Source organism: Gymnoscopelus microlampas, assembly GCF_963454915.1.
Source record: "Gymnoscopelus microlampas genome assembly, chromosome: 5".
Lineage (NCBI taxonomy): Eukaryota > Metazoa > Chordata > Actinopteri > Myctophiformes > Myctophidae > Gymnoscopelus > Gymnoscopelus microlampas.
In genome coordinates, this window is record NC_139942.1 from 17,212,241 (window position 1) to 17,238,515 (window position 26,275).

The 26,275-nt window shown below is 41.7% G+C and overlaps 2 protein-coding genes across 5 annotated transcripts; one reads left to right on the forward strand and one right to left on the reverse strand.

Moving 5' to 3' along the window:
- LOC311044965 (uncharacterized protein) lies at window positions 1-3,067 on the forward strand (the record flags this gene model as incomplete). The annotated part of the gene is made up of 4 exons (XM_084056774.1): window positions 1-488; window positions 732-833; window positions 1,378-1,446; window positions 3,006-3,067. Exons 1-4 carry the CDS (start codon window positions 182-184, stop codon window positions 3,065-3,067), a joined length of 540 nt encoding a protein of 179 aa, XP_083912900.1. The 5' UTR covers window positions 1-181.
- Window positions 3,068-6,561: 3,494 nt separating this feature from the next.
- Window positions 6,562-25,854, reverse strand: zbtb41 (zinc finger and BTB domain containing 41). 4 transcript variants are annotated; one of them, XM_084058414.1, is made up of 14 exons: window positions 25,477-25,854; window positions 23,169-24,335; window positions 22,477-22,671; window positions 20,408-20,615; window positions 19,360-19,429; window positions 18,879-19,026; window positions 17,824-17,953; window positions 16,076-16,171; window positions 15,808-15,914; window positions 15,211-15,316; window positions 14,533-14,621; window positions 9,645-9,774; window positions 8,693-8,968; window positions 6,562-8,188 (listed from the first exon to the last, which is right to left on the reverse strand). In XM_084058414.1, the coding sequence occupies exons 1-14, from the start codon at window positions 25,520-25,522 to the stop codon at window positions 7,936-7,938; spliced, it is 3,021 nt and encodes a 1,006-aa protein (XP_083914540.1). In that variant the 5' UTR covers window positions 25,523-25,854; the 3' UTR covers window positions 6,562-7,935. The 4 variants fall into 4 exon arrangements, with proteins under 4 accessions (XP_083914540.1, XP_083914539.1, XP_083914541.1 ...); XM_084058413.1 differs by having other exon boundaries at window positions 22,477-22,683; XM_084058415.1 differs by having other exon boundaries at window positions 22,477-22,683; window positions 25,456-25,854.
- Window positions 25,855-26,275: the final 421 nt, after the last annotated feature.

A 26,275-nucleotide genomic window follows, 5' to 3' on the forward strand; every position in this document is an offset into this window, starting at 1 on the left:
TACTGCTTGCAGGCTGTGTGTTCTGGATTTCCGTCTGGTACTTCCTTATTGCCCACATTGTCTTGTAACCAACCTGCAGCAGACAGTTCTAGTTTGATGTAGCTAATCAAGACAGGAGAAATACACGCTGTAGTTGCAATTCTGTAGTTCATAGTTGATCGTTTGTTTTCAAACTTTTAAGATGGCTACAGATATTTATGCCATGCCAGACATGACAAAGAAGGTGAGACAGAGAGATGGAGACAGAGGGCAGAGAGATGGAGACAGAGGACAGAGAGATGGAGACAGAGGGCAGAGAGATGGAGTTGGAGGACAGATAGATGGACTTAGAGGACAAAGAGGAGACATTGAGGACGGTGGACAGTTGGAGGTGAGGGGGGAGACAGAGGAGAGAGAGGCGAACATCTACGAGAGTGTGGATGATTTAGGCCTTGTTCCTGGGCCACAGCAGGTCACGACGGAGAATCTGGCAGAAAGACACACTCGGGGTAAGTTTGACATTGTGACGAACCATTGTAATGGTCCTTACTCGATTACAATATGGAAAGAAGTTAAATGTGCAAAAAATGCATATTCCTGCAGCAGCAAAGTTTTTGCACATTATTTCATTTAGAATAGATTATTTTGAAGCATGTACAGCATCCAGTTCAATATTATTCCTACCTTTGATATTCTCTCTCTCTCTCTCTCTCTCTCTCTCTCTCTCTCTGGCTGTGCTTTTTCTGTTGCAGGACGGCTCACTAAAGCACTGACAAGGCCTCTAGTTGTTATAGTGTGTCTGGGGGTGCTGTGTCTTATGCTGCTGGGTGCGGTCATAGGCCTGGCCGTGCACTGTGAGTATTCCATGTCACAAAACTACCACATGACTCACTCAGGGTTTTTGTTGCCTGCCATTTTCTAGCTGTGCGGTCTCCAAATGTTACCTCAGTACTTTACCCACACCATGATGTGGCACTAAATAATTTGTTTTTGAACTCTATTTACCATTTCCCCTGTCATTTGTTGACTTGGGTTCAAGAAGTTACTGATCTTGCGTTAGTTAGTGGCTCTGGATAAGAGATAAATGCCTAAATTGCAAGCAATTGTAATTATTTGACTTTTCTTTTTCACATTCTCACTCATTTACCATAGTTGACTGTTTTAGTTGGATCTACAAAGTGTGGGGAGGAAAGGGGTACACATTATTTGTGTGAGATTTGTGTCTCACACAAGAAAATTACCCTGCTTAACTTTTGATAGTGTGTGGGTTGGCTAGTAATGTGTTATTGTACATGTTGAGATCTATTCACATACTCACACACACCTACCTTATCAGGTCACACAGATCAAGAATAGTTCACAACAGTGCTTATTGCCACTTTATTTTGTCATTTGCAGATAATTCAGTCAATAACAACCTGACTGAAGAGAATTACCAGTTACAAAGAAGAGTAAACCAGCTTACAGGTGACAGATGTTATAGACATTTTTGATTGAATATTAAATGCTCCATTATTGTAATTATTATCAGGGATGTAATGGTAAAATAAATGGACTTAGAGGACAGAGAGGAGACATAACTCTAATGTAAAAGAAATGTACATATATTCTAAGATTTGCAAAAAAATCCAGATTTTTTTAAAATAGCAGATCTACAAGCTGATATTGCGTAATTTCGTGCCGAGCTATGAACTTTTATATCTGCTATTTTTGAATAGCCAAAGTATAAAATGACACAGAGGCTTTACCGGATTGAATTGAAAAATACACCTAGGCCTTTTACACCAAAGTAAGTCATACAGACATCTTTGTCAAGAGGGATATAGTCCAGGGGCCAACACTGATATTTTCACAAATTGGTACCACCTAAGGTGACCGTAAAGTTTTTGTATTTTTGTCTTCCTACATGTCTCTAGTTTATATTTTGGTATGATAACCCTTCCAATCTTGTAGCTTAATGGCAGTTATCACTACCTACCGGCTAATGTATCCGGTAGGAGACACAAAGTAGAATCTTTGTGTCTCCTACCCCGGGCATCAAATTATTGCGACAAAAAACAAAATATATCCATGTATTCAAGGCTTCATGGGGTGTGCAATTTATAGAAAATAAATATTTTTTTGGGTGAACTCCTCCTTTAAGTTTTTCAGGGGGACTCTCTACCCATTCAGCTATGACCACCCTAGACCGAAGGAGGGTCAACTTTTACAAGCTTATGGAAAGCAGTCTTTTTTTAAGCAAACACCAAAGATCTGAGAAGTTATCAATTGCACACCCCATGAAGCCTTGAATACATGGATATATTTTGTTTTTTGTCGCAATAATTTGATTCCCGGGGTAGGAGACACAAAGATTCTACTTTGTGTCTCCTACCGGATACATTAGCCGGTAGGTAGTGATAACTGCCATTAAGCTACAAGATTGGAAGGGTTATCATACCAAAATATAAACTAGAGACATGTAGGAAGACAAAAATACAAAAACTTTATGGTCACCTTAGGTGGTACCAAAATATGGCTTGGCCCCTGGACTAATAGAGGCATGGAGTTTTGTCTACAAGTACATCCCCCAGCCATGATGTACAAGACCACCCCCTGGACATGACGCCAGTATGTCGCAAGGACTTACCCCCAATCCAACCCTTGATGCTGAGTATCAAGCAGGGAGGAATTGGGCACCATTTTTATAGTGTTTGGTATGACTCGGCCGGGGATTGAACCCCAATCTCAGGGCAGACACTCTAACCACAAGGCCACTGAAATGTTAGAAATATGCAAATGCCAATTTATTTATTATATTTGATTTAGTGACGCTCTCTCTCGCTCTTGCTGTCCCTTCCAGTTCAACAAATCAGGGAGAGGGAGGGCTGTTATTATAATTATTTATAATTTGAACTGCACCGCTCCAAGCATAAGCTATGCTTATTAAAAGCTATAGTGAAAATGTCTCAGATGTTTCATTTGGTTCTGATCTGGAGGAAATACATGTATTGTTCATCTTATTTTTATGTGTCACCATCTTGCAGTAGATCCTACCCCCCCTGTCCCAACCCAACCTGCTGGGACTGTACCTGTACCAGGTAATTAATAGGTTTATACCTCCGAGTTTTATGTAGCCCTGGGGCAGTACTTCCAAGCAACCTATCTACTCTGCTCTGCAGTAAAATGGGGCTGGAGAGCAGGGCATATATGATCACTTAATAGTTTGTACCGTTTTCAATTGTGTCAAGACAATTTCTCCAGGGTGGAGAGATAGTCTCTCCACACAGAGAACCTAGGTTACAATGTAAAATTCTGTTAGGAGGCCACATTTTACATCACACTCTAGATACAGTGTCATATTCAGTGTCTCTCGCTGAATGTTGTTCAGGGAGATTTATTGTACAATGTATTGTATTGCTAGAATGAGCTTTTTCATATTTTAAGTGTGGTATCTTTAAAACCACAGACTTACAGGTTTTAATGCACTATACTAATTGCCAACAACACCATATTGTAAGATAGTTTGATGTTCCAGAGATGTGAATGAATGTTTGAAGAATGGATGAGACATCACTCCATAGTGAGGTTTGTTGCTTCGGATTTATTTCATGGAACAAACAGAGTACAAACAGCTTTCCTAGGGAGCCTCAGCTCCCCTCAGCCGGCCCTTCGGCCTCTGACTAGCACACCCCAAGCTTACATTTTACAGTATATTTATAGTAGTGAGATCTAACAAAAGTACATGGGTGGGTGTGTCAGCCCTGTAAGGTGGGACCCCACCTTCTCTGGCTCTCCACATTTGCAACTGTAAAGAGCCAGGAAAGGAGAGGTGTCAGCCTTGATCACAAATGGATAGACGCACTGTCTCCAAGATAAGACAATAGTCAATGCTAATTGTACCCCCACCCGGCCAGGCCCGCAACCACCCACAATACACTCTTCTGTCTGCAGCTTACTTCCAACAGATGGCTTAAATGTGTATGTTATGTTGAGAAATATACTACATAAGAAACCAGGTCCTGAACTGCTGGTCAAGTCTTTATCAACACTGTCTAAGCAGGATAACATTCATGCGAGTGTTCATCATACTGTAGTTCAATAAAGATCTAATACTGATCAGAAGTAGAACTTCTGACTGTTCTCACACAGGTTGGAGTCCATTTTGTAGTTTAGAAGAACATATTTCAGTGATAGTTTACAGTAGTGAACTTATTGAATTGTTTTTAATTGAATTGTTTTGAACTATTCATGAATGGTGCTAAAAATATGAATTGATGTCACCGAAATGGTACTACAGATTTTGTACTCAATATCCTTCACTGGTTCTAACGGACACATTTATGGCAGAAGGAGACCATACGTTGATTGAATGTCATCAACGTGACCAGTGGAACAGACCTTACTGGATTCAGGCTTGGTGTAGACAAGACTACAGCGTTGAATTCACATCCTGTGAGTATAGCTCCAATTTCATACCCAAACACCACAACAAAACAGGAATTTCATATGTTTATGACAAATGTGTAATGGAATTATAATTAAGTAGCTTTTTAAATGTATTTTACCATATTATTTGTCAACAAACCATACATTAAATTACACAACTAGTATGTAGAGAAAGACATTTGAATTAAAGATGGAGTGCCATGATATTTTTCAACCCTAAAACCTGATCTTAAGGTATTATTATTATGTAAGGATTTTTTTTTCAAAAGAAAAAAGTGTACAGAAATTGTTAAAAAAAATGTTTTTATGTGGACACGCCTCCAGTTCATTAAGTATGCCTGGTTCTCACCTTAGCACCTCCTCCACCACCTTAGCACCACCCACCTGTCCTAGTCCCTCCTCCTCCTCATGCCCACACCTGTTGTGTTATGATAATGAGGGGGAGGGTATGTTTTCTGGGGGCTCTATGATGTCACTATGCCCCTGTTTTTGGATTGGCACGTTTGACTCTCAAGGTTTCAGCCTCCAGGAAAAAACTCCAAATAGTCAGAGAAGACATGAAACACCATAAAACCACCAGCGGGGGCCTTAATGAAGTTCTATCAACCTCATAGACACATGAAAAACAGAAAAAGTGCAAAACCATGGCACCACCTCTTTAAGTAACATTTTAATGCATTGCATTTAATGCAAATAATTAGTAACCACACTGTTACTGTCAAGTTCAATTTGTCCCAAGATGGGTAACTTGTGCGCAGACATCATTGCACTTACAATGACTACCTCTCTAAATTGGGAGAGGGATTATAGTCAACTTTAGAGGAATTTGCAAAAACAAAATCATCCCGAGTCTTCTGATCTGAAGACCAAAACTGCATGTGAGACTGGTCTAAAGTACTACAGTCCTACTTAGGCTGTTACTGTTTATTCACATCAAGGTTACAGTGAAATGTGTTTTACTCTACAGGTTGTGTATTTACTACTTGGTGATTCAGTCACATGATACTAGGGAAATTATGTTTTTGTAATAAATACATCCAGATATTAATTATTGTACTTTGTCATCTTATTCCATGTATTGTAGGTTGTTCCCAATATAATATTGATAATGTAAGTATGTTATTCTTTAAATATTTCCACCCGAGTCATTCTTTATCCTTGAAGTGTATTATATCCAGTAGTTGGAAAACGCAAACTACCAAAAGTATCCTAAAAATGTCTCTGTGAAGTAAAAAAAAATCAGTTTTCACAAACAGTACAACATGTAATTACCCATATGTGTGTAAATAACTAGAAGCTTTTCTCAATTGAAAAGGAAACATTTTCATTTGATCAGTCTGAAAACACTATCTCTCTATTCAGAAACTATGCTGAATGGAGAGACCACTGGTGTCTGGATCCATGATCAATGGAACACAAATGAAGACCTGCACAGATAAACACCATCTGAATAAACAATCTGAACCATTTTTATCTTTGTCACTTGATTTCTCATTTTGGTCGTGATTACAGAATATTTCCTATTTCCTATACAAATGTAACCTTGTAGATTTTAGATTGGCTATTTCTGGTGTGCGTCTTCGGTGCACAATCAAGTGCATTCAGGTTTTAATGGTGCCTGTGATCTAGGCCAGCATGTGTACTCAGAAGTCTGCACCTGGGTCCCAGTTTTCTGTCATCTCCTCTTGTCCAAACCATTAAGATAAAAAATATATCCCATATTCAAATTGGCTTATGGGAGGATGGGCCACGTCATCACGCTCCAGCCATAACCATATAAGGAGTTCCCAATGCAGCTACGCCCAAATATGGAGTGTGTCGTCTAAACCTCAATGTGTCGTCATATCATCAGGCACAAACAAATCAGTCAGCTCCATATATGGGCACAAAAGGGGGCATATGCCCGGACATATACTGATGACATCAGCGATCTCCATATATGGGCATAAAAGGGACAAGGACTGACAGATACAGAAATCCGGTTGTCCAGAGCCACAGATCCGAATGCTACAGTATGCCCATATATGGTAATGTGCATATATGGGACCGACCCACCTCAAACTCGGCGGGCGCAGCGGCAAGGACTCAAGGGAGCGCGGTGCCCGCCGTCGAGTACTTCGGATATCCAGTTGACAGATACAGAGATCTCCATATATGGGCACAAAAGGGACACAGAGGGCTACAACGGGTACTCTGACGAATCCCCAAACACTTGACTCAGACATATTGGTCGGATTGAAGGTGCGACATAGGTGTGAGGGCTACGCGGCCAGAACCTCTTGTTAAGATAAAACTGCAAACATTTTAAAGTTTGTTTACTGTATGTTTGTAAAAAAAAAAATGGTTTGTTACCAACATACATAATAATTACAATTGAATGAAACTGTACATGAAAAAAAGTACATGTAATTCATGAAGGTATAAAATCACCTTTTGTCAGTCCATGTCAACATTCTAATATAAAATCAGACAATGCATACAGGTACAAAACCAACAACCTGTTTGAGTCACACATATTGTACAGTACACAATTCTACATTACACTTTAAGGCCTCAACCATAAGATTTGTCTGTATTTTAAATACATGACAAGTGTAATTTGTCATGTATTTTAATATTTAATATGTATACAATCCCCATCATTAAAAAGTTAAACCAATGTCAACTTTAACTTTTCACTTCAGTACTACTAATACATGGCCTGACAAAGCCTGAAAGCGAAAATGTGTTTTTTTTTCTCCCCTCTTTTTTTTACATTGTATTACATTATAATTACATTACATTGCAATAACTTACGATTTTCTCGAGTTTGTGTATTGATGGTATTCACTCAGAAGCCATTTTGCTCTTATGCCATACTTGAAGGGTGGAGTCTCATCAATACATCTTCATGAGAGTTGCTATGAAATTCTTGAACACCTTGTTTCAATGCAGTTTTTTCATGCAGTTCCTTAGACATGGAAAAGTGCAGCTGAATTCTTGTATCTTTTCTTTTTAACCCATTTATCTCAAATGGGCTAACACTAAAAAACCAAGAGGTTTCTGCCCCACAGCAACGATATATAAACCTATAAGTCCCTTCATTGTGTTATGTTATTCTTATCCTTTTATAGCCCACAAAAACATGTACACACAAAACAAAGCTAAGAGTGGCAGCGTTGGCCGAAAGGTTAGAGGAGCACGCTTATTGTAACTGAAACATTCCTGGTTCAAACACCCAGACCTGTAGTTAAAATCGGGGTGGGCAAGTAAATGGCCATTGAGCAAGGCACCGAACCCCCAACTGCTCAGTTGCCAACAGTATAAGACTGTGGTTGTACCGGTCAACTCCCAGGTTTGAATGTGTGTGTATGTCTGTGTGAATGTGCAGGGCGTTGCTGAAAAAGAGCACTCACGCTCGGCATACAGTACAGTACCTACCCTGGGTAAATAAAACAATAAAACATATTACTAGGAGTAAAGGCTATTTTTGTTCACGTTACTGATACATGCAATGTGTTTCCACTCCACTTGGTTTGACTGAGGATGTCAGTGAGTGGGTTCGGGGTTGGAGATGTTCTGCACAGAGGAGCTGGGGTCCAGACCCAGCAACGCCCCCAGGTAGGACGGCTCCCTGGGGTCCAGCATCTGGTCGGGTCTGACTGGGTGGACAATGTTGGCGGGCTGGGGCGTCAGGGTGTACTTCTCCAGGAAGGCCAGGTCTGTTGCAGCCTGGTAGCTGCTAGGTGTCTGCTGCTGATGCTGCTGCTGATGCTGGGCCTGGACCTGCATGGTCAGCACACTGGGGGTTTGGGAGGAGGACCAGGGTTATTAATTATAGTTATAACTAAAAGTAATTAAATAACAATAACTAGAATTGACAAAATATTTTAGATAACTGAAAAAAAAAACTAAAACGATAACTAACTTAAACTGTATTGTGTGTTTACAAAACCAACTAAAAGATGCCCTTAATTTTAGTCTTTGTTAATATTTCATGCAAAAGACTTGGATATGGTGGATATCTTCCAACATTTATTATTTTTGTTTTGCTAGCCCGAAAATAGTCAAATATGCATATCTGTTATTTTCACAATTTTACTTGCCCCTGACAACCCCATATTACAATAAAAAAAATGTTTTAAATAAAAACTAATCTAAAACTGAGCCTTTTCACAAAATATACACAAAATATAAGAAACTACCAAACCCACTTATTAAAACATTAATTACGATTAAACTGAAATTGAAAACGAAAAGTCAAAAACAAATAATAATAATTTAAAAAAATATATATAATACTAACCTTGAGGAGGAGGACAGGGAAACCCTGTGGCCGCTCAGGTCACCCTGCCCGGCTGTGACTCCTGCCATCTGCACAGGCACCAGGGTGACAGGCACGCAGATGCTGGCCGTGGCGGCCGCGCTGGGGAGGACCGGCTTGGGTTCTGCCCGGTACGCCTTTGACGTTTCCTCGTAAGGCAGAGACACCATTTTGTCCTCGTCGAGCACGCCGAGAGGCTGCTGCTCGGTGAACTTGGCACTGTGCACGTGGTCCATGTGGTACTTCAGCTTGTCTTTCCTTTAAAACATAAAGATGTAAACCGTGTTGCATTCTTCGCAGGCTTAATTTCTTTTGTGTTTTTTTGTAAATTAACACCCTAATTGATCATACTTCAGCGTCACACAAAAGTAGCAGATCTACAAGCTCGAAACGCGGCGCGAAGCGGCGCGTTTGGAGCTTGTAGATCTGCAACTTTTGCTATTTTTTTAAATATGAGGTTTCCACCCGACGGAGACGATTTGTAAGGCTATCCTAGGTAAGCTGCCTGTGTACATAAAGGCAAACGTTTTTTATTTTCATCATTTACGTTCGCAGCAAATAGTTGCATTGTACGGGACCTGCTGTTAAAACTGAGCCAGGTAGGATGAGTTTGTTTTATCAAGGACCATGGTCGCGGAACAAATTACAGGCAACACTTAAACTGGATCACCTAATCTAATTACCTGAGTTTAAGAGGCGGAAAATGTCCTACTGTAGTAATAATAATAGGTTCAATGTTTTTATTTGTATTTTATCTCCTTATTCATGTATTGTATTGTATACTGTATTTGTTGCACATTTCTGTTATAATCGTGTCCCTTGCTTTGTTGTTTTTAAGCTGCTTTGGTCTCGTCTCGGCCAGGTCTCACTTGCATAATGAGGTCTCGAACGTCAATGTGACTCTCCTGGTTAAATCAAGGTTATAGATACATACCTTTTAAAGGTGGCACTGCAGTGGGGGCAGTTGAAGGGACGGGCGTCAGAGTGAATGACCATGTGTTTGGTCAGGGTCTTCTTGATGCGGAACGTCTGCTGGCACTCGGTACATTTGTAGGGTTTCTCTCCTTTTAAAAAGGAACCAAACAGAATAAACCTCCAGTGCTGCCAGCCTAAACCCCTCTGTTGTAAAACTAATGTTGGTGGGATCTAGACTAGTGGTTAGGGCTTTCACCAACTAGTCGACTAGTAAAATCACTAGTCGACCTTGTTGGTACTAGTAGAATAGTTGATTTAAAAAAAATTGCATTGTTTTAATGCCATTACTATTACTATTATCCTCCTGCCTTTATTTTTTATCAAAAGGGGGTCTTTATTTTTATCAAAAGGGGGTCTTTATTCTTTATCAAAAGGGGGTCTTTATTCTTTATCAAAAGGGGGTCTTTATTTTTATCAAAAGGGGGTCTTTATTCTTTATCAAAAGGAGGTATGGCCAATAATAGCCTATTATTGGGCAATAACCCCCTTTTGAGGATCCTTGGAGACGCTGCTGTGCTGCTGTGCCAGAAGCGCTTCCCTTAAAACGGCATAAAAATGGCTGGAGGATAATAATAATAGTAAAGGCATAATTTGTATTTTCTTTTAATAGGTAAACATCGACTAGTCAACTACCACTGGGTCAAATTAGTCGACCAGTAAAAATCTCTAGTCGTGAAAGCCCTAATATAGGGGTCGGCTGGGATTCCCTTCCTTTTTTGCATTATAGACAGGAGGGATTTCAGAAAAAAAGGCCTTCTATAAGGAGGTTAGAGGCATTTGGGGGTAAAAGTTGGGAACAAGGCCATTTTACATAATTCAAGGGTGCTGAATCAGAAAAACACGGTTCCCAAGCAAAATTCTTAGTGCTTAACCTCCTAATTTGCATATCAAAATGGCTGCCGATTTTGAAGTATTTCTTAAATAACTCTATAACAAAGCAATCAAATCTGACAAATAAAGTGTATATATTTATATTCTGAGGGTCAGACAATGTGTGGAAGGTATTTATAATGTAATATATGTAAATAAATGTAAATAATGTAAATAAATATGCAAATTAGAGGCCACTATTACAGAAAACGGTTTCATACTTAAAGTGATTCATCCGCATCCCCCTTATTTTATTTTATTTCTACTTATCTGTATTTTTACCATCCTTAAGACATCTAAAATACATATTTAGATCATGGAAAAATCCTGGTACATTTGGCCCCTGATGACCAAAAAATAAATTGCCCCCATGTATAACTCACCCCCAGAATGAGTTAGAGCCACAGAACTGGTACTGATAACTGAACACAAACTACTTTCAACACAACTATATAGAGTGGGATGGGGATGGCTATAGGTACACTTAGACGGCCAACAGGGACTAGCTGAAATGTATTAAGCCCCGCCCCTCTGTGTTCCTATTGGCTGGGCTTTAAACAGCCATAACTCCAATTCCCAGCATCGAAAACCTATGAAACTTCCTAGATGCGCTTAGACGGCCAACAGGGAAAGGCTGAAATTGTTTAAGCTATGTAGCCTAACTTTTCAGTTGATTGCCATACAGGCTTGTGTCCCCCCCCCACCCCCGATGGGCCCTGCCTAGTACAGCCTAGTCCAGCCTATTACTGCCTAGTCCTAGGACTAGGCTAGACCTGGGTGTACTAGGCTTTACTGTACTAGACTCTGCTGGGCTCTAATAGTCTGTTTTCAGCTCTAGCAGGCTTTGCTAAGCTGTACTTGGCTTTATTAGGCTATAGAAGGCAGTACTTTACTTTGGCCTACACATGTTCATGCAAAACTATTGGTGGTGCACACACAAACTATTGCCCGTGTACACAGTGGTTAATCCCAATGGTCTGAGTATCTACAGGGCTGACAAGGGACTAGCACAGCCTAGTTCAACCTAATAGAGCCTAGTACAACCTAGTCTTAACTAGTCCAGTCTGTTCCATGCTAGTATAGCCTATATCGCCGTCCCCTAGTCTGTTCCATCAAAAGGCTGGACTAGGCTAGACCTGGGTGTACTAGGCTTTGATGTTGTAGTCTCTACTGGTCTCTAATAGACTGTTTTAAATTCCAGTAGGCTGTGCTGGTCTGTACAATGCTATATTAGGCTGTACAAGGCAGATCTGTACTATGGTCTACAAAGGTTCATGCAAAACTATTGATCGTGCACACACAAGCTATTGCCCGTGTTCACAGTGGTTAGTCCCAATGGTCTGAGTATCTACAGGGCTGACAAGAGCCTAGCACAGCCTAATAGAGCCTAGTATAGTCTAGTACATCCTAATCTATCCTAGTCCAGCCTTATCAGTCCTAGCATAGCCTTGTACCCCCTCCCCTATTCTGTTCTCCCAAAAGGCTGGACTAGTCATGGGTGTACTACTGTAGGTTGTACTATACTAGACTCTACTGGTCTATAATAGGCTGTTTTAAGCTCTAGTAGGCTGTGCTAGGCTGTACTAGGCTCTATTAGGCTGTGCAAGGCAGATCTGTACTATGGTCTACAAAGGTTCATGCAAAACTATTGCTCGTGCACACAGTGGTTAGTCCCTATGGGTTGAGGATCTACAGGGCTGACAAGAGCATAGTACAGCCTAATATAGCCTATTAGAGTCTAGTACAGCCTAGTACAGCCTCATCTATCCTAGTCCAGCCTTATCAGTCCTAGCATAGCCTGGTACCCCCTCCCCTATTATGTTCTCCCACCAGGCTGGACTAGGCTAGACCTGGGTGTACTAGGTTTTACTGTACTAGTCTCTGCTGGGCTCTAATGGTCTGCTTTCAGCTCTAGCAGCCGTTGCTAGGCTTTACTGGGCTCTATTAGGCTATAGAAGGCAGTACTTTACTTTGGCCTACATATGTTCATGCAAAACTATTTATTGTGCACACACAAGCTATTGCCCGTGTACACAGTGGTTAGTCCCTATGGGTTGAGGATCTACAGGGCGGACAAGAGCCTAGTACAGCCTAATAGAGCCTATTAGAGTCTAGTACAGCCTATTACAACCTAGTCTAGCCTAGTCCGGCCTGTTCCATGCTAGTATAGCCTATACCACCCTCCCCTAGTCTGTTCTCCCAAAAGGCTGGACTAGTCTTGGATGTACTAGGCTGTACAGTACTAGACTCTACTGGTCTCTAATAGGCTTTTTAGCGGCTCTAGCCGCTCTATACCTGACTTTGTCCGTGTGCGTCAACGTTCTGATTGGTCAGGTGCGTCAACAAAGTGATTGGTCAAGCTTCACGCGACACATGGCTATAAACACATTATAAACACATATCAATGACAAAATGTATCAAAGGCGCCGCTACCTTCACACAGGGTGTGATTTTTTAATCTCTAGTAGGCTTTGCTAGGCTGTACTAGGCTATATTAGGCTGTACAAGGCAGATCTGTACTATGGTCTACAAAGGTTCATGCAAAACTATTGCTCGTGCACACACAAGCTATGGCCTGTGTACACAGTGGTTAGTCCCTATGGTCTGAGTATCTACAGGGCTGACAAGGGACTAGTAAAGCCTAATAGAGAGTATTAGAGTCTAGTACAACCTACTCTAGCCTAGTCCAACCTGTTCCATGCTAGTATAGCCTATAGAAATGATTTCATGTGCATGCCATAAGCAATGCACAACACGTCGTTGCAAATGCCGGAAATCTGGGTTACGATGCACAGCCATGTGTGCATGTCAGCAACGGAGTGATGATCAACCTCCTTGTATGAATGTGGTCTAGTGTCTAGACTTTCGTTCAACAATGGCCAATACAGTATCTTTAGAGTACTAAACCGTTATCTGTTATGGGGGCCGCTATTTTGCATATTTCGGAGTAGGCTGATTATTATATTATATTATATTATCATATTATATTACTTACAAATTCTTTACTCACATTGTAGAAAATGTATATAGACACTTCATTTGTCAATTTTGCTTGCCTGGCCACAGAGTTATTGAAGATAAAGGTGCGAATTTGCCAATTTGGCAGCCATTCAAATATGCAGATTAGAAGGTCAAAAACTAAACATTTAGCATGGGGAAAAAGTATGTATTTTAGATGTCCTAAGGATGGCAAAAATACAGATAATTAGGAACAAAATAAGGGGGATGCACCTTTTGCACCGTTTGAGTACTACGGTACATCATTTTATGTAATGGTGGCCTCTAATTTGCATATTTATTTACATTTATTACATTACAAATATCTTCCACACATTGTATGACCCTCAGAACATAAATATATACACTTTATTTGTCAGATTTGCTTGCTTTGTTATAGAGTTGTTTAAGAAATACTTCAAAATCGGCAGCCATTTTGATATGCAAATTAGGAGGTTAAGCACTAAGAATTTTGCTTGGGAACCGTGTTTTTCTGATTCAGCACCCTTGAATTATGTAAAATGGCCTGGTTCCCGACTTTTACCCCCAAATGCCTCTAACAATCACATATTTCAGAAATCCCACCGGTCTATTACATGTGTATTTATGTATGTAAGTACTGTATGTATGTATATTGTGACATCTAGTGGCTGAATGATGTCTACAGCAATTTCAAATTAAATATTGTTGCAGTCGGGTAGAAACTTTGTCCAAAACTTTACTTTTCAGGAAATATCAAAAGAATTTGTGTTCCAATATAATTTATAATCAAATAGGAAATCATTATTTAGTGAGAAGCTCTTCTTAATACTTTTCATTGGTTCAATATTTATAAAACTTGTACGACGATGTTGGGCATTCATTTACAGAAAAAAAAACATAAAAAGTTGAAATATGGAGATTACAAGGCTTTCTACCCGGCAGCAACAATAATACCTCTACACAAGTCAATGGAACTCTTTAATGGTGTATTTGTTTACCAGAGTGGGTCCTGAAGTGCATTTCCAAACTGGACTTTCCTTTGAATTCTTTCTTGCAAACCTCGCACTGATGGACAGCCGTTTTATACCTGCGGACACACAGAGAGGTAACATTTGCTCAAATTCCCAGCCAAATTACAGAGCCAACTGTTGACATGTATGGGGTAAATAATACAGTACATGTAATGCTTATAGATATCAAATCAGATTGTTGGTGCATAGTAGAAGATAAGGCAGTGGTTCTCCCCCCAGGGGTCCTTGAGGGCATTCCAGGGGGTCCCCAGCAAAAGTAGTTAATATAGCATCACAATCAGTTTAACCACTTTAACCATTTATATGTTGGCTATTCCAAAATAGCAGATCTACAAGCTCGGATAAATCGACCCCAAGTGGACTCTAACGCGTCTGTAACTTTGAGAGTGTGCGAATGGAAACAAATGGACCCTCACGAGTCCATTTGGTTCCATTCGTACACTCTCAGAGTTAAATCAAGGATTTTTCAGTGTAAACAGGGGTCCCTTCAAAGATTAAAAAAAAAAATCATATTAAATGGGGTTCCGTGGCCTAATGCATGTCAAGCTGGGGGTCCTTGAAATTAAAACGGTCGAGAACCACTGAGAAGAGGGATATTTATTTAATAAATGGTAGATAAAGCCTTGGCCTATCTGAAAAACATACTTCTGCCACACTTTCTCTCCCAGGTGAACACTTTTGTAGTGCACGGTCAGATGGTCGTGGCGCCTGAAGCACTTTCCACACTCCTCACACTGGTGTGCCTTCTCCCCTGCACACATAAAACACATCACATCTGATGAAACATGACCCGTTTCACCCATAGGGTTCCTCCTCAGTATAATAGGCTCTATGCACAGCAGCCATATTGTGAAGACATTCACAGGTGTCACCAATGATACTAATGAAGGCTCTGTTCCATTCTGGTCAAACAGAGTCAGGGTGCTGATATTGTGCATGTTGGCTCACTGGAAACACTCTGCTACACCAGCGGGTCTAAAATGTGTGTCCAGGGACCCTCATGGTTCCTTAAGGGGTTTCCAAATGGCCCCTTGCGGGTGTGTAACTCTGAGAGTGTACAAATGGAACCAATGTACACTCTCAGAGTTATGGGGATCGTGGAAATTGAAATATCTGAGAACCACTGTGCTACACAAAACGGAACAGAGCCTTCATTAGTATCATTGGCAACACCTGTGAAGGAAGTGATAATATGGCTTGCTGTGCATAGAGCCTATTATTATGCAACAACAAAGTTGTTACCAGAGTGTATTTTCTGGTGTTTGGTCAGGTGATCGTGGCGTATGAAGGTTTTCCCACACTCGTCACACTCGTAGCGCTTGTCATCGTGGTGGACTCGTAGGTGGAGCCTAGTCAGAACGGAAAGAGAAAGGGCGTTTACTGGATGATTAAAAGACTGATATTCATAACGACAACATTAGATTGACCGATCAAATATTTTATCGGACGATCAGAATCAATAAAGGTCTCAGTGAGCTCAGTGCTCAGGCAATCACAATTTTACACCCACCTATAGGAGCTGCCATGGCGAAAGCTCTGTCCACAAATACTGCAGAGATGTGGCTTCTCTCCACTGTGTATCCGCAAGTGCTCCCTCAGTGTTGTCCTATGGGGGGAGAAAAAAAGATGAAAATGGATATTGAAGCCCTTTCACTGCAACTCATGCTTAGGCATTGTAGTTTGCAGCTTAAACTGTCATTAACTAGACTAGATTAGGTCTTAGTAGGACAAAAACCTAAACATAAAATCTACACACTGGTGACCAAGTAAAGGAAAAATCTGAATAAATGAATGCAAAAACATTGACGAATGCATCTGCTTCCATACAGGAGTACTGCATGATATGATTTAGCATTTACATTCCTATCAGCCTATCAATTTTGAATCAAGAAGATGGTAAGAGGAAAAGTGTCTATGAAAGAGTATTATTGGAACTACATACAGTAGTCTATATGTATGAGGGATATTATAGTAGGTTGCATTGCATAACCCCCTCATTACAAAGACAAATGGATTTGAGAGATCAGTGTTGCAAAAACCACTGGTCTAACAGTGATGTAGGAAAAAGTCACCATATTCTCCACAAGTGGGTGAGTGAAGAACGGTAAAGGCCTGAATGCTTGACCCCGACAGTGAGGGGGTCCGGTGGCACGGACATATTTGAGAAAATATCTTTAGTTAGAATTGTGTTTCATTCCTCCAGTAGAGTTCCAGAGACTTGTACAGTCTATTTCAAGGTGCACTGAAGCACAACACCTTACTAAGACACTATGTTGTTTTCTTCCTTTTTTGTCACTTGCATTAACCACATGAACCCTAGCGCCCCTATTCTGGGGGCGAACATACTGCTGAAATAGCCTATCAACAAGCTCACAACGTGTCGCAAGGAACACATTGCGAGCTTGTTTTCAGCGAAGAAAATTGGTATAGAGCAGGGGTCTTCAACAGGGGGTCCGGGACCCCTAAGGGGTCCTCAGAGTTACTACAGGGGGTCCGCCAAATCTTTGTGTGATAAGATTTATTTTTTTACCTTAACCACTTCAACCCTAGCATCCCTTATTCTGGGGAGAACTTTAGCCAAAAATAGCCGATCTACAAGCTCCCTTGTAGATCGGCTATTTTTGGCTAAGAGGTATAGGTGTAGAGGGAAAAAAGGGCAGACCAAGTAAACAAAACAAGTGTAATCTAAAACACAATTGTATACAATATAGAATGGGTCCCTGTTTCATCTCTCTCTCAGCTAGGGGGTCCTTGGGCTGAAAACGTTGAAGACCCCTGGTATAGAGGGAAGTACTAGCAGACCTAGTAAGGAGGTGAACTAAGTATAGGGTTCAAAGTAGAACTTCACCCATTTTCAACCTAATCTTCATATAATTGGTCCTCACTAATTCTCATTATAAGATGGCCCACTTTCCATCTACTCACTGCGTCTCATTGGTGGGCTGTGGACAGTTCAGAAACCTGCCTTCTACATCAATGGGGATTTCAATCTAATAGAAACTACAGGATTTCTCTTCTTGGAGAGTTAGCATACGTAAATAGAAGCCATTTTTCTTGCATTAATAAAAAAAAAATCTAATTTGAAATGACCAAACCTGTCTAGCAATGATGTCACCCGGTAGGCAGGTTTCTGAACTGTCCACAGCTTAGACAGAAAATGGTGCAATTTAAATGAAGATGGGGGAAAATGGATGAAGCTGTGGTTACATATGGCGAGCTTATGCTGAGGATTGTGGGACGAGGGATTCACACACTTACCTTTCCCTTACAGATTTCCCACAAATGAAGCAGGTCCATTTTCTTTTGCCTCCGTGTGTGCACTCAATATGCCTCTTTCTGTTGCCCGTGTCATTGAACTGCCGGCCACAGATCTCACAGGGGAACGGACCTGGAAATGAGCCCACAGAGCCACGGTCAAAGTCCTCAAGCAAACATCCAATACCAACAATGTGGTTGTTGATTAAATCAGCGATTTTCAACCTTTTTCAACCTTTTCATTTTATTTCAAAATCTGATGCAAAACCCATGAAGACCTGAGGCCGGTTTTACAAATGCCTTCTATGTCACTTTTCAAACGTTTTCGTGCCAAGGACCCCCACAATGTGTTTGGCTGCGGACCCCCCATCTGAAAATGTTTGTGCCAGGGACCCCCAGAAGAGAAGATTTGTGCTAGAAAATTCAACATTATTCCAAGAAATCCAAACTCTTTCAAGATGTTTCAAAAATTTTCAAAAATAGCAGATGTACAAGCTCACAGCGTGGCACGAAGTGCCGCACTGTGAGCTTGTAGATCTGCTATTGTTGAGTACCACTGTTGTAAACCACTGCTCTAAATCCTAAGAGTTTTCTGAAAAACTTGTGCTTTACTGTATATATATATAGCTAAAATCACATTTTTAATGGGTTAACCCATTTAGACCTGAGGCCGATTTTAAAAACGCCTTCGGATTTAGAAGGCGTTTTTTTTAATCGGTAACTTGCTATAATCAGTGGTTCCCAAACTTTTTCATGTCAAAGGTGCCCAAAATGATATGTATTTCCCCATCTCAAAATATGATGTTCCAGGGACCCCCCCCCAGAAACAAAGATTTGAGTTTTAAAAAATCGCTTTAAAAATATATATATATTCAAAGTTTTGCACACATTTTCACGATTTGTTTCCTCCAAAATAGAAGATCTACAAGCTCATATGAGGTATGAGCTTGTTTAAAGAAATCTTAAAATGACACAGATGCGTTCCCGGTATAATGGGTTAATAGTCACCATCCAAATGAAACCTGACAGAACAGACAACATAAATATCTCGGACTCACCTAAATGGTACTTTTCTTGGTGCTTCAGCCTGGCAAACCTGGACTTGAAGTATTCGTCGCAGAAGGTGCATTTGAAGGGCCGGTCTTGGCTGTGCAGAATCATGTGTTCCTCCAGATGAGGCCTGCGTGTGAAGGTCTTAAGACATATCTGGGAAGAGAAGATTAACAGGAGAACAGGGAGAAAGGGAATGAACCAATTAAGCCCCACAGTATATAGTACTTAGTATATAGGCAAATAGTGAAAATAGCCTCAAAATAGCCTCATAATAACATGTCGCATCGTGACACGGTGGATCAGGTATTTTTACTATTTTTTTGTCACTTAAAAACAGGGAGGCCAGGGTTAACGTGTAAAACAAAGTCTTATCACCGGTGACAAAAGAGCATTGAGACATTTATTCCCCCCGTCAAATCAATAAAATATTAATAATGAATGAAACCAACTACACTGTACACATGTCTTGATTGAAACCAGTCTTACGGCACATTTCCAGCCTTCACTCTTCTTTTTCCTCATGGTAAGAAACTCCTGGATGTGGTCTGGATGGAACCTGGACAAAATGAACACATGACAATGACATTTTGAGAGGTAATGACCGACGTTAAATTAAACGCTAAACATTCATTTCAACAAGGACACCCAGGTTTGACATGCATTAGCTGGTCTACGGACCCCCTGGACATTTGTAACAGAGAGGTCCTCTGTTACAAATGTTGCACATATATGATAACCCAGAGTTGATTTAGTTGCACAGCATATTGGCACTTTAGTAATTTGCACAGCGGATTTTGCACAGTCCTTATTTTATTGTTTAATACATTGATTTGTTTCCTGTTTGGCTGAGATGGCCACTCAGCTAAAGAGTTCCACCTGGGGAGACAAAGTGTTTGACAACCATGATGGGCAGGTGTAATGTGTGTAATAGGTGCAATTTATTGTTAAGGTTGGATTGAATACCTAACAATTGCCTGTGTGTTTCAGCATGATTGGGCTGGACCATATCAGGATAGCTGGGGGGGGTTATGATTTGCTGGTGTGATTGAAATTATGTTGTAGTGTGAAGAAGGAATTATTGAATAACCTGGGTAGTTGATGAGAGTAATACTTGTGTGTTTTAGCTTCAGCTGGCTATAAAAGGCTGCTGCCATTTCACTTGAGGAGAGCTGAGGGTGAGACGCTAGACCCCACCATGCTTGAGTGTTTCTCCTAAATGTTTTGTCATGTTTTGTGAATAAATACACCTTCGGGTTACACCCTACAAGTGCCTCTGTACTCCTTCCATCCGCTAAGACGGTCCACTTCACAACATTTGATACCATGTATATCTCTGGGACTCAATCCCCAATATCCCCAACAGAGTTACAGACCCATAAGGATCCATTTGGTTCCATTTGTACTCTCTCAGAGTTACAGACCCGTACGGGGCCATTTGGGTCCTGACTATCAATCATTTAGCTAGGGACCCACTGGAACCCGGCCCGGTGTTGTACAGAACAGGGACTGCGAGGACATTTGAGAGACGCCTGACCTGCGGACATGCTTGGCCAGGGTTTTCTTGCTGGCGTGGAGCTTGTTGCAGAAGGGACACTTGTGCTCCTTCTTCTGGAAGGGGACATCGCCGGCGTGCTTCTTTTTGTGCACCGTCAGGTTGGACTTGGTGGAGTAGCGCTGGAGACACACGTCACACTGGAAGGGCTTCTCGCCCGTGTGCACGCGGGTGTGACTTTCATACTTCCCTGTTCACACACGCAAGCATGCAGTCACGCACACACACACACAAATGTATCGTTAGTCGATTCCATTGACTATTATCTTCTAAGCAATTATTCTATCAATTATTATTTGAATTAATCGGAAATTGAGAAGTGCAGTTTTTAGGGAGAGTTGTATTTATTATATATCTCTGCTGTCCGGCAGAAACCAGCTAACTCCAAAATGTCCAGGAAATGACAAAAACAAAACAAAAATAATACTTTCCATTGTTTCAATATTTTTTTAATCAACACACAGACGTGAAGGGTGTTCAATAGCACTGATTTATGGGGGGAAAAATGCAAAAGCTGAAAAATGGAGTTAGCTGTTTTTTGCCGGACAGCAACGATATATTGTTTTATATATATCAACAAAATCAACACAAAAGAAAAAATAATTATCTGATTAACCACGTATGCCCTATTTTATGCTTCGTTGTACAATGGTGTTCACGCACAAATAACATGCATAAAATCATTGTTTTTAAAATAAAACATTTACTATAAGATATAACAATAAAAAGTCCTGAATCTTAAATATTGGAATCTTATTATGCTGAATGGAAACTTTTCTGTCCCTGGTTGAATATTGTGGCATATTTGGTGCTCTGATTGTCAGTTCAGAGTTGCAATAAGAATCATCCAGTCACACAATGACTGATATATACAATCAAATGCACTAAACGAGTGGTTCTCAAAGTGGGGTCCAGGGACCCTTAGGGTTGCTTGAGGGAACCCTTCTGTTTCACCCAAATAACTCAGGTGGTTATGAGAGTCCTTGAAATTAAAAGGTTTGAGAACCAATGCACCATCGGCCTCTCCTTCTCTGTGAAGAGTAAGGTGCTGCCGTATGCGCAGCAGCCATATTCAAAAGAAATTGGGCCTCTTCTTACTTCCTTCACAGGTGTTACCAATGATACTAATGAAGGCTCTGTTCCATTCTTGTCAAACAGAGTCACCGTGCTGATATTGTGCATGTTGGCTCACTGGAAATACTCTGCTACACCAGTGGGTCTCAAAGTGTGGTTCAGGGACCCTCATGGCCCCTTACGGGTGTAACTGAGAGTGTACAACATTTGGTTCCATTTGTACACTCTCATAGTTATTGAAGTTTGAGAACCACTGTGCTACACACAATGGAACAGAGCCTTCATTAGTATCATTGGTAACACCTGTGAAGGAAGTAAGGAAGAGGCCCAATTTCCTTCCAATATGGTTGCTGTGCATAGAGCCTAACAGTGGGGCTACATATTATGTTCTTGGAGGAGATTCTTAGCATCCTCTGGTGGACATCCTGTATGCACACAGGCAGTGTGCATACATACAGGTATAGTTTTGCAATCACCGTGTGTAGCTAAACTAATTAAGCATGAAAATAATCAACCTCATCATCATCAATAAACAATCAATAGACTATACTACACAACACTGTATAAAAAAACATCAAATTTAGTATTAAAGGAGGGTGTAGATATTTTGTGTGTGTTAAATAGCTCTATATTCTGATAGTAAGCATAGCTGATAAATGATCTCTGTGAGGCTCTCTCTCTCCTGATTTGATAAAATTAGTATCCCGACTTGAAATGTATTTTGTGTTTATTAACGCATTAAGACTGGGAATGCATCCGTGTCATTTTAGATTTATTTGGCTATTCAAAAATAGCAGATATACAAGCTTTTCTTTTTATAAAAATATAATATATATATATACATATTTTTTTTTAAATTATTTTCTTTTTTTTCCCAAAAGAATATTAGGATTTAGAAAACATTTTTAGACTCGGCCTCAGGTCTTAATGGGTTAAAGAGCTGGTTGGACATGGGGAGACAGCAGTGCGGTGCCCACCTGCACGGTCAAAGGTCTTGTCACATTTGGGGCACTTCAGGGTCTTCTTGCTGGACGTTTGGATGATGAGTGGAGCCAGGCCTTCTGGGTAACCTGAAGCCTGACCGGAGCTCTCTGCAGCCGCCGGACCGCTGGCCTCCGCCTCATGCACATCCTGCTGCTCACATCCGCTCTGCTCTGCCCCTGCCAGGGTGCCTTTATGTAGGCCTGTCACAATTAGAACATAATAATCACATGATCACAATTATTTTTTGCATCATCGTCGCCAGACTCGTCTCCATTCATCTGTATAACTTATTCTCAGTGGTGGAAAAAAGTACTCAAATGTTTCTACTTAAGTAATAGTATCAATACTGCAATGGAGAAGTACTCTGTTGCAAGTAAAAGTCCGGAATTAAAAATGTACTTGAGTGAAAGTACAAAATATTGGTATCAAAATGTACTAAATGTTTGAAAATAGCAGATCTACAAGCTCACAACGCGCCGCGATGCGACGCGTTGTGAGCTCGTAGATCTGCTATTTTCAAATAGCCTAGGTGATTATTTTATTTAGGTATTATACGTAGCGGTCATTTCTTTGTATATTTATTTTTAAGTTAGTCGCCCTGTGCATTTTTCGTTTACAAAGCCTAAACGGCCATTTCAATGACAATGAATCGTCAACTAAGACTTCCTGATCGTGACAGCCCTACTTTTCTGTTGGCCGTCCATCTCGTCCTCATTCACATCCCGCTCTGCCTCCTCCTCCTCCTCATCGTCTCTCAGGGCTGGGTCGGCCGTCTCCGTCGCGTCCGGTTTGGCCTTGGGCTTTCGGACGCCCGCCGTTCTTCCTGCTTCCTCCTCCTCTTCCTCCTCGTCCTCTTCCTCTCTGGGTGACGGGGTGGTCGGCTTCTCTGCGTCACCGTGGGCGGGGTACTCCGTGTCGTCTCTTTTGTACTTGGCGGGGGCTCTCCTCTGGCGCGCCGACCTCCTTTGCGTCGTCGTGGCCGTGCGCCGACTCGCCCCCTCGTTCCTTCTCCCCGGCTCCGGCGGCTGTGTGCCGCCGTGACTCTTGGCCACGTGGTTTTGGAGCAACTTTTTGGAGGAGAACCGGCGGCCGCACAGGGAGCACTGAACGCCCGGCGACGGACTTGGGACCTCCGTGTTTACCGCTGCCATGGCTACGGGTGGCGGTTCTTGTGTGGTAGTCGTGACGGTGGTGGTGTTTGGGGTCATCTCCACCTCAGGAGCCCCACTTGTCTCAGCCTGCTCCTGAGTATTCAGAGTCACCGGGCGGGCTCCGCCCCCGTCTCCGCCCCCGTCTCCGCCCCCGTCTCCTCCGCCCAGCAACAGCGCCAGCACGTCCATCATGTCCAGGAAGCGAGCCGCCTCCGCCAGAGCCGGGAGTTCCGCCGGCGCCACGACGCACTCCGCGCCGTACAGCAGGCCCAGCAGGCGCCGGAACACCGACTCGTCCACGTGGTCGAGGGTCACGCGCTCCGCGGCGGGGTTCTTGGACAGCTCGGCGTGGAAGTAGCTGCTCCCGTGGGCCAGCACCACCTTGTGGGCGCCGTGGAGCCTCCCGCCGACGGACACGGACACGTCGCAGAACCTCTTCTGCCGGATCCGGTCCTCGTTCAGGAACTCGAGGAGCTTGTGGCCGTGCTGTGACATGGTCAGCCGGCGCCGGTCGGGATTCGCGGACTCGTCGCGGACGACGGTCTCGGATTTGGGGTTATCGGACGACGACGATGGCGGCCCTGTGTCCTTTTTTTTCGAGGTGGTTTCTCTGCCGGCGCTGACCTTGCTCCTCCGTTTCGGAGGTTGATGGTTGGCTTTTCTCTTCATTGCTGCGGCTGGTGTCCTGTCATCAACTGGTCCTGAAAAACAAGGGTATAAGAGTAATATAAGAGTTGCTGACAATGATATAGTGACAAATATATATTTTTTAGACGTTGTTGTGCCGACTTTTTTTTTTTGGTTAAAAAGGTTTGTTGTCAAAAAAGTTAAAGCTCTATATTCCATTAGTAATCATTGCTGTACTCCCCGTTTCTCCAGGTCTACTTTTGGCTACGCCCCCTCAGCCAAAAGTACACCTTGCGTATGTCACTGATCACATGACCTCAATCAATTATCCAGTTCTAGGCAACATAGAAGGGGGGGGGGGGGTTCTTATTTCCATACAACAGCTCTAAGGTGTATTGAAGACATAGTTCAATGTTGAAAATGAGTGTTATTCCCCTTTAAGCGAATGTTGGGTGGGACACCAATTTCACCCAATCAGGAGAACCCATTCCCCAAGTTACATTTTTATAGTGTTCCAATTCCAATTTTGTCAGCTTTCAATCTCTCCCCTGATTGAATAAAATTCATATCCTGACCTGAAAATGTATTCTGTTTACTAAAGAGTCCTATAGGATTCTCATAGCATTTTCATAATCCAATAGGATTCAATCCTTGGGATATTTTGACATGGGTGGAGAGATGGGGAGACCCCTGTCACTGAGCAAACAATGAGCAATGATTACTATGGGAATATTATGAGCTACTTATTTAAACAAAATAAAATATAAATTCTTCATCTTTAACTGCACAATCATGTATGCACAATAACGCTGTAATGAATACATGGGTGACACTGGATCCACAGCAGAGACATTGAATGATGCATGCAGTTCAACACTTTAAAATTCTAGGGATGTTTTATTAACATAAACATTTCCTTTTTCCCCAGCCCAAAGTGCACGAACCAACGCGCTGTGAGCTTGTAGATCTGCTATTTTCATATAGCCGAAGTCTAAAGAGGTTAATGCATGTTTTGTAATAATAATCCAAATCTACAAAGTAACTAGTAACTAAGGTTCTAAAATAATTGTAGTGGAGTAAAAAAAAGTGCAATATTTTCCTCTGAGATGTGGTGGAGTAGAATTATAAAGTATTGAACATTGGACATGCTTTAGTAAAGTAAAAGTACAACAACATTGTACTTGAGTACAGTACTTGAGTAATGTACTTAGTTACTTTCCACCACTGGTCCCGACTCCCAGATCGCCAGTGAACGTTGCATGTATTCACTCTCCACCTCAAGGACCCCTATGTGTGAAGAAGAGCTGGGGCGGACGGGCCCCCCTCAGAGGAGAATGTTGACACACGACTAGAACTGGGGCGGACGGGCCCCCCCTTAGAGGAGAATGTTGACACACGACTAGAACTGCGACCCAACAAATCAACATGGAAACCTCATTGTTTTCACTTTTACCCATTCGCGACAGCTTGCTTGCATAACCCGGGCAATCCGCTAACGTTTCTATTTGGCTAATATTAACCGAGAAATGGTTATTTCCTTAATATGTGTGTAAAAACCGCTCCTCCTTGTTACCATTCTACGACAAATGTCGGAGACCAAAACAAGGCGTTTGCCTCATTGGCCGTTTCTGCGTTTGTCTCCGAAAGCGTCTATGTAAATGGAAGCAACAACCCACCCCCCCTAATAAATGCACTAAATATATGCAATGTTTTCTATAATACTCCTACTGCCTTCTGTGAAAATATACCGAGATGAGGGCAGAATAATACTTCATGATTCAAAATGAAGAATGTGCTAAAATGAATCGTAAATGGCACCCTACTAGGTGAAATGCACGACGGGTAATGTAGTCTTCTACTGTTTGGCAGTCTTTTATCTGGCCCTCAGGCTCTTTGCCGTTTCTCGCCGTTCCCCCCACTTTTTGTGAACAGCAATAGATCATAATAGGGAAATAGCTAGCTATTATGGTTATAGGTTATTATTTCATAATGATTGGATAATAGCCTTCATTGT

Excerpts from the sequence above, each read along its gene's own strand:
- zbtb41 (XM_084058413.1), bottom strand. The coding sequence starts at position 25,522 with ATGCAACGTTCACTGGCGATCTGGGAGTCGGGACCAGTGGTGGAAA. Across the intron at positions 22,684-23,168 it reads GATGGACGGCCAACAGAAAA|GCCTACATAAAGGCACCCTG; the intron begins GTAGGGCTGTCA and ends TAATTGTGACAG. Across the intron at positions 20,616-22,476 it reads CAAGACCTTTGACCGTGCAG|GGAAGTATGAAAGTCACACC; the intron begins GTGGGCACCGCA and ends GTGTGTGAACAG.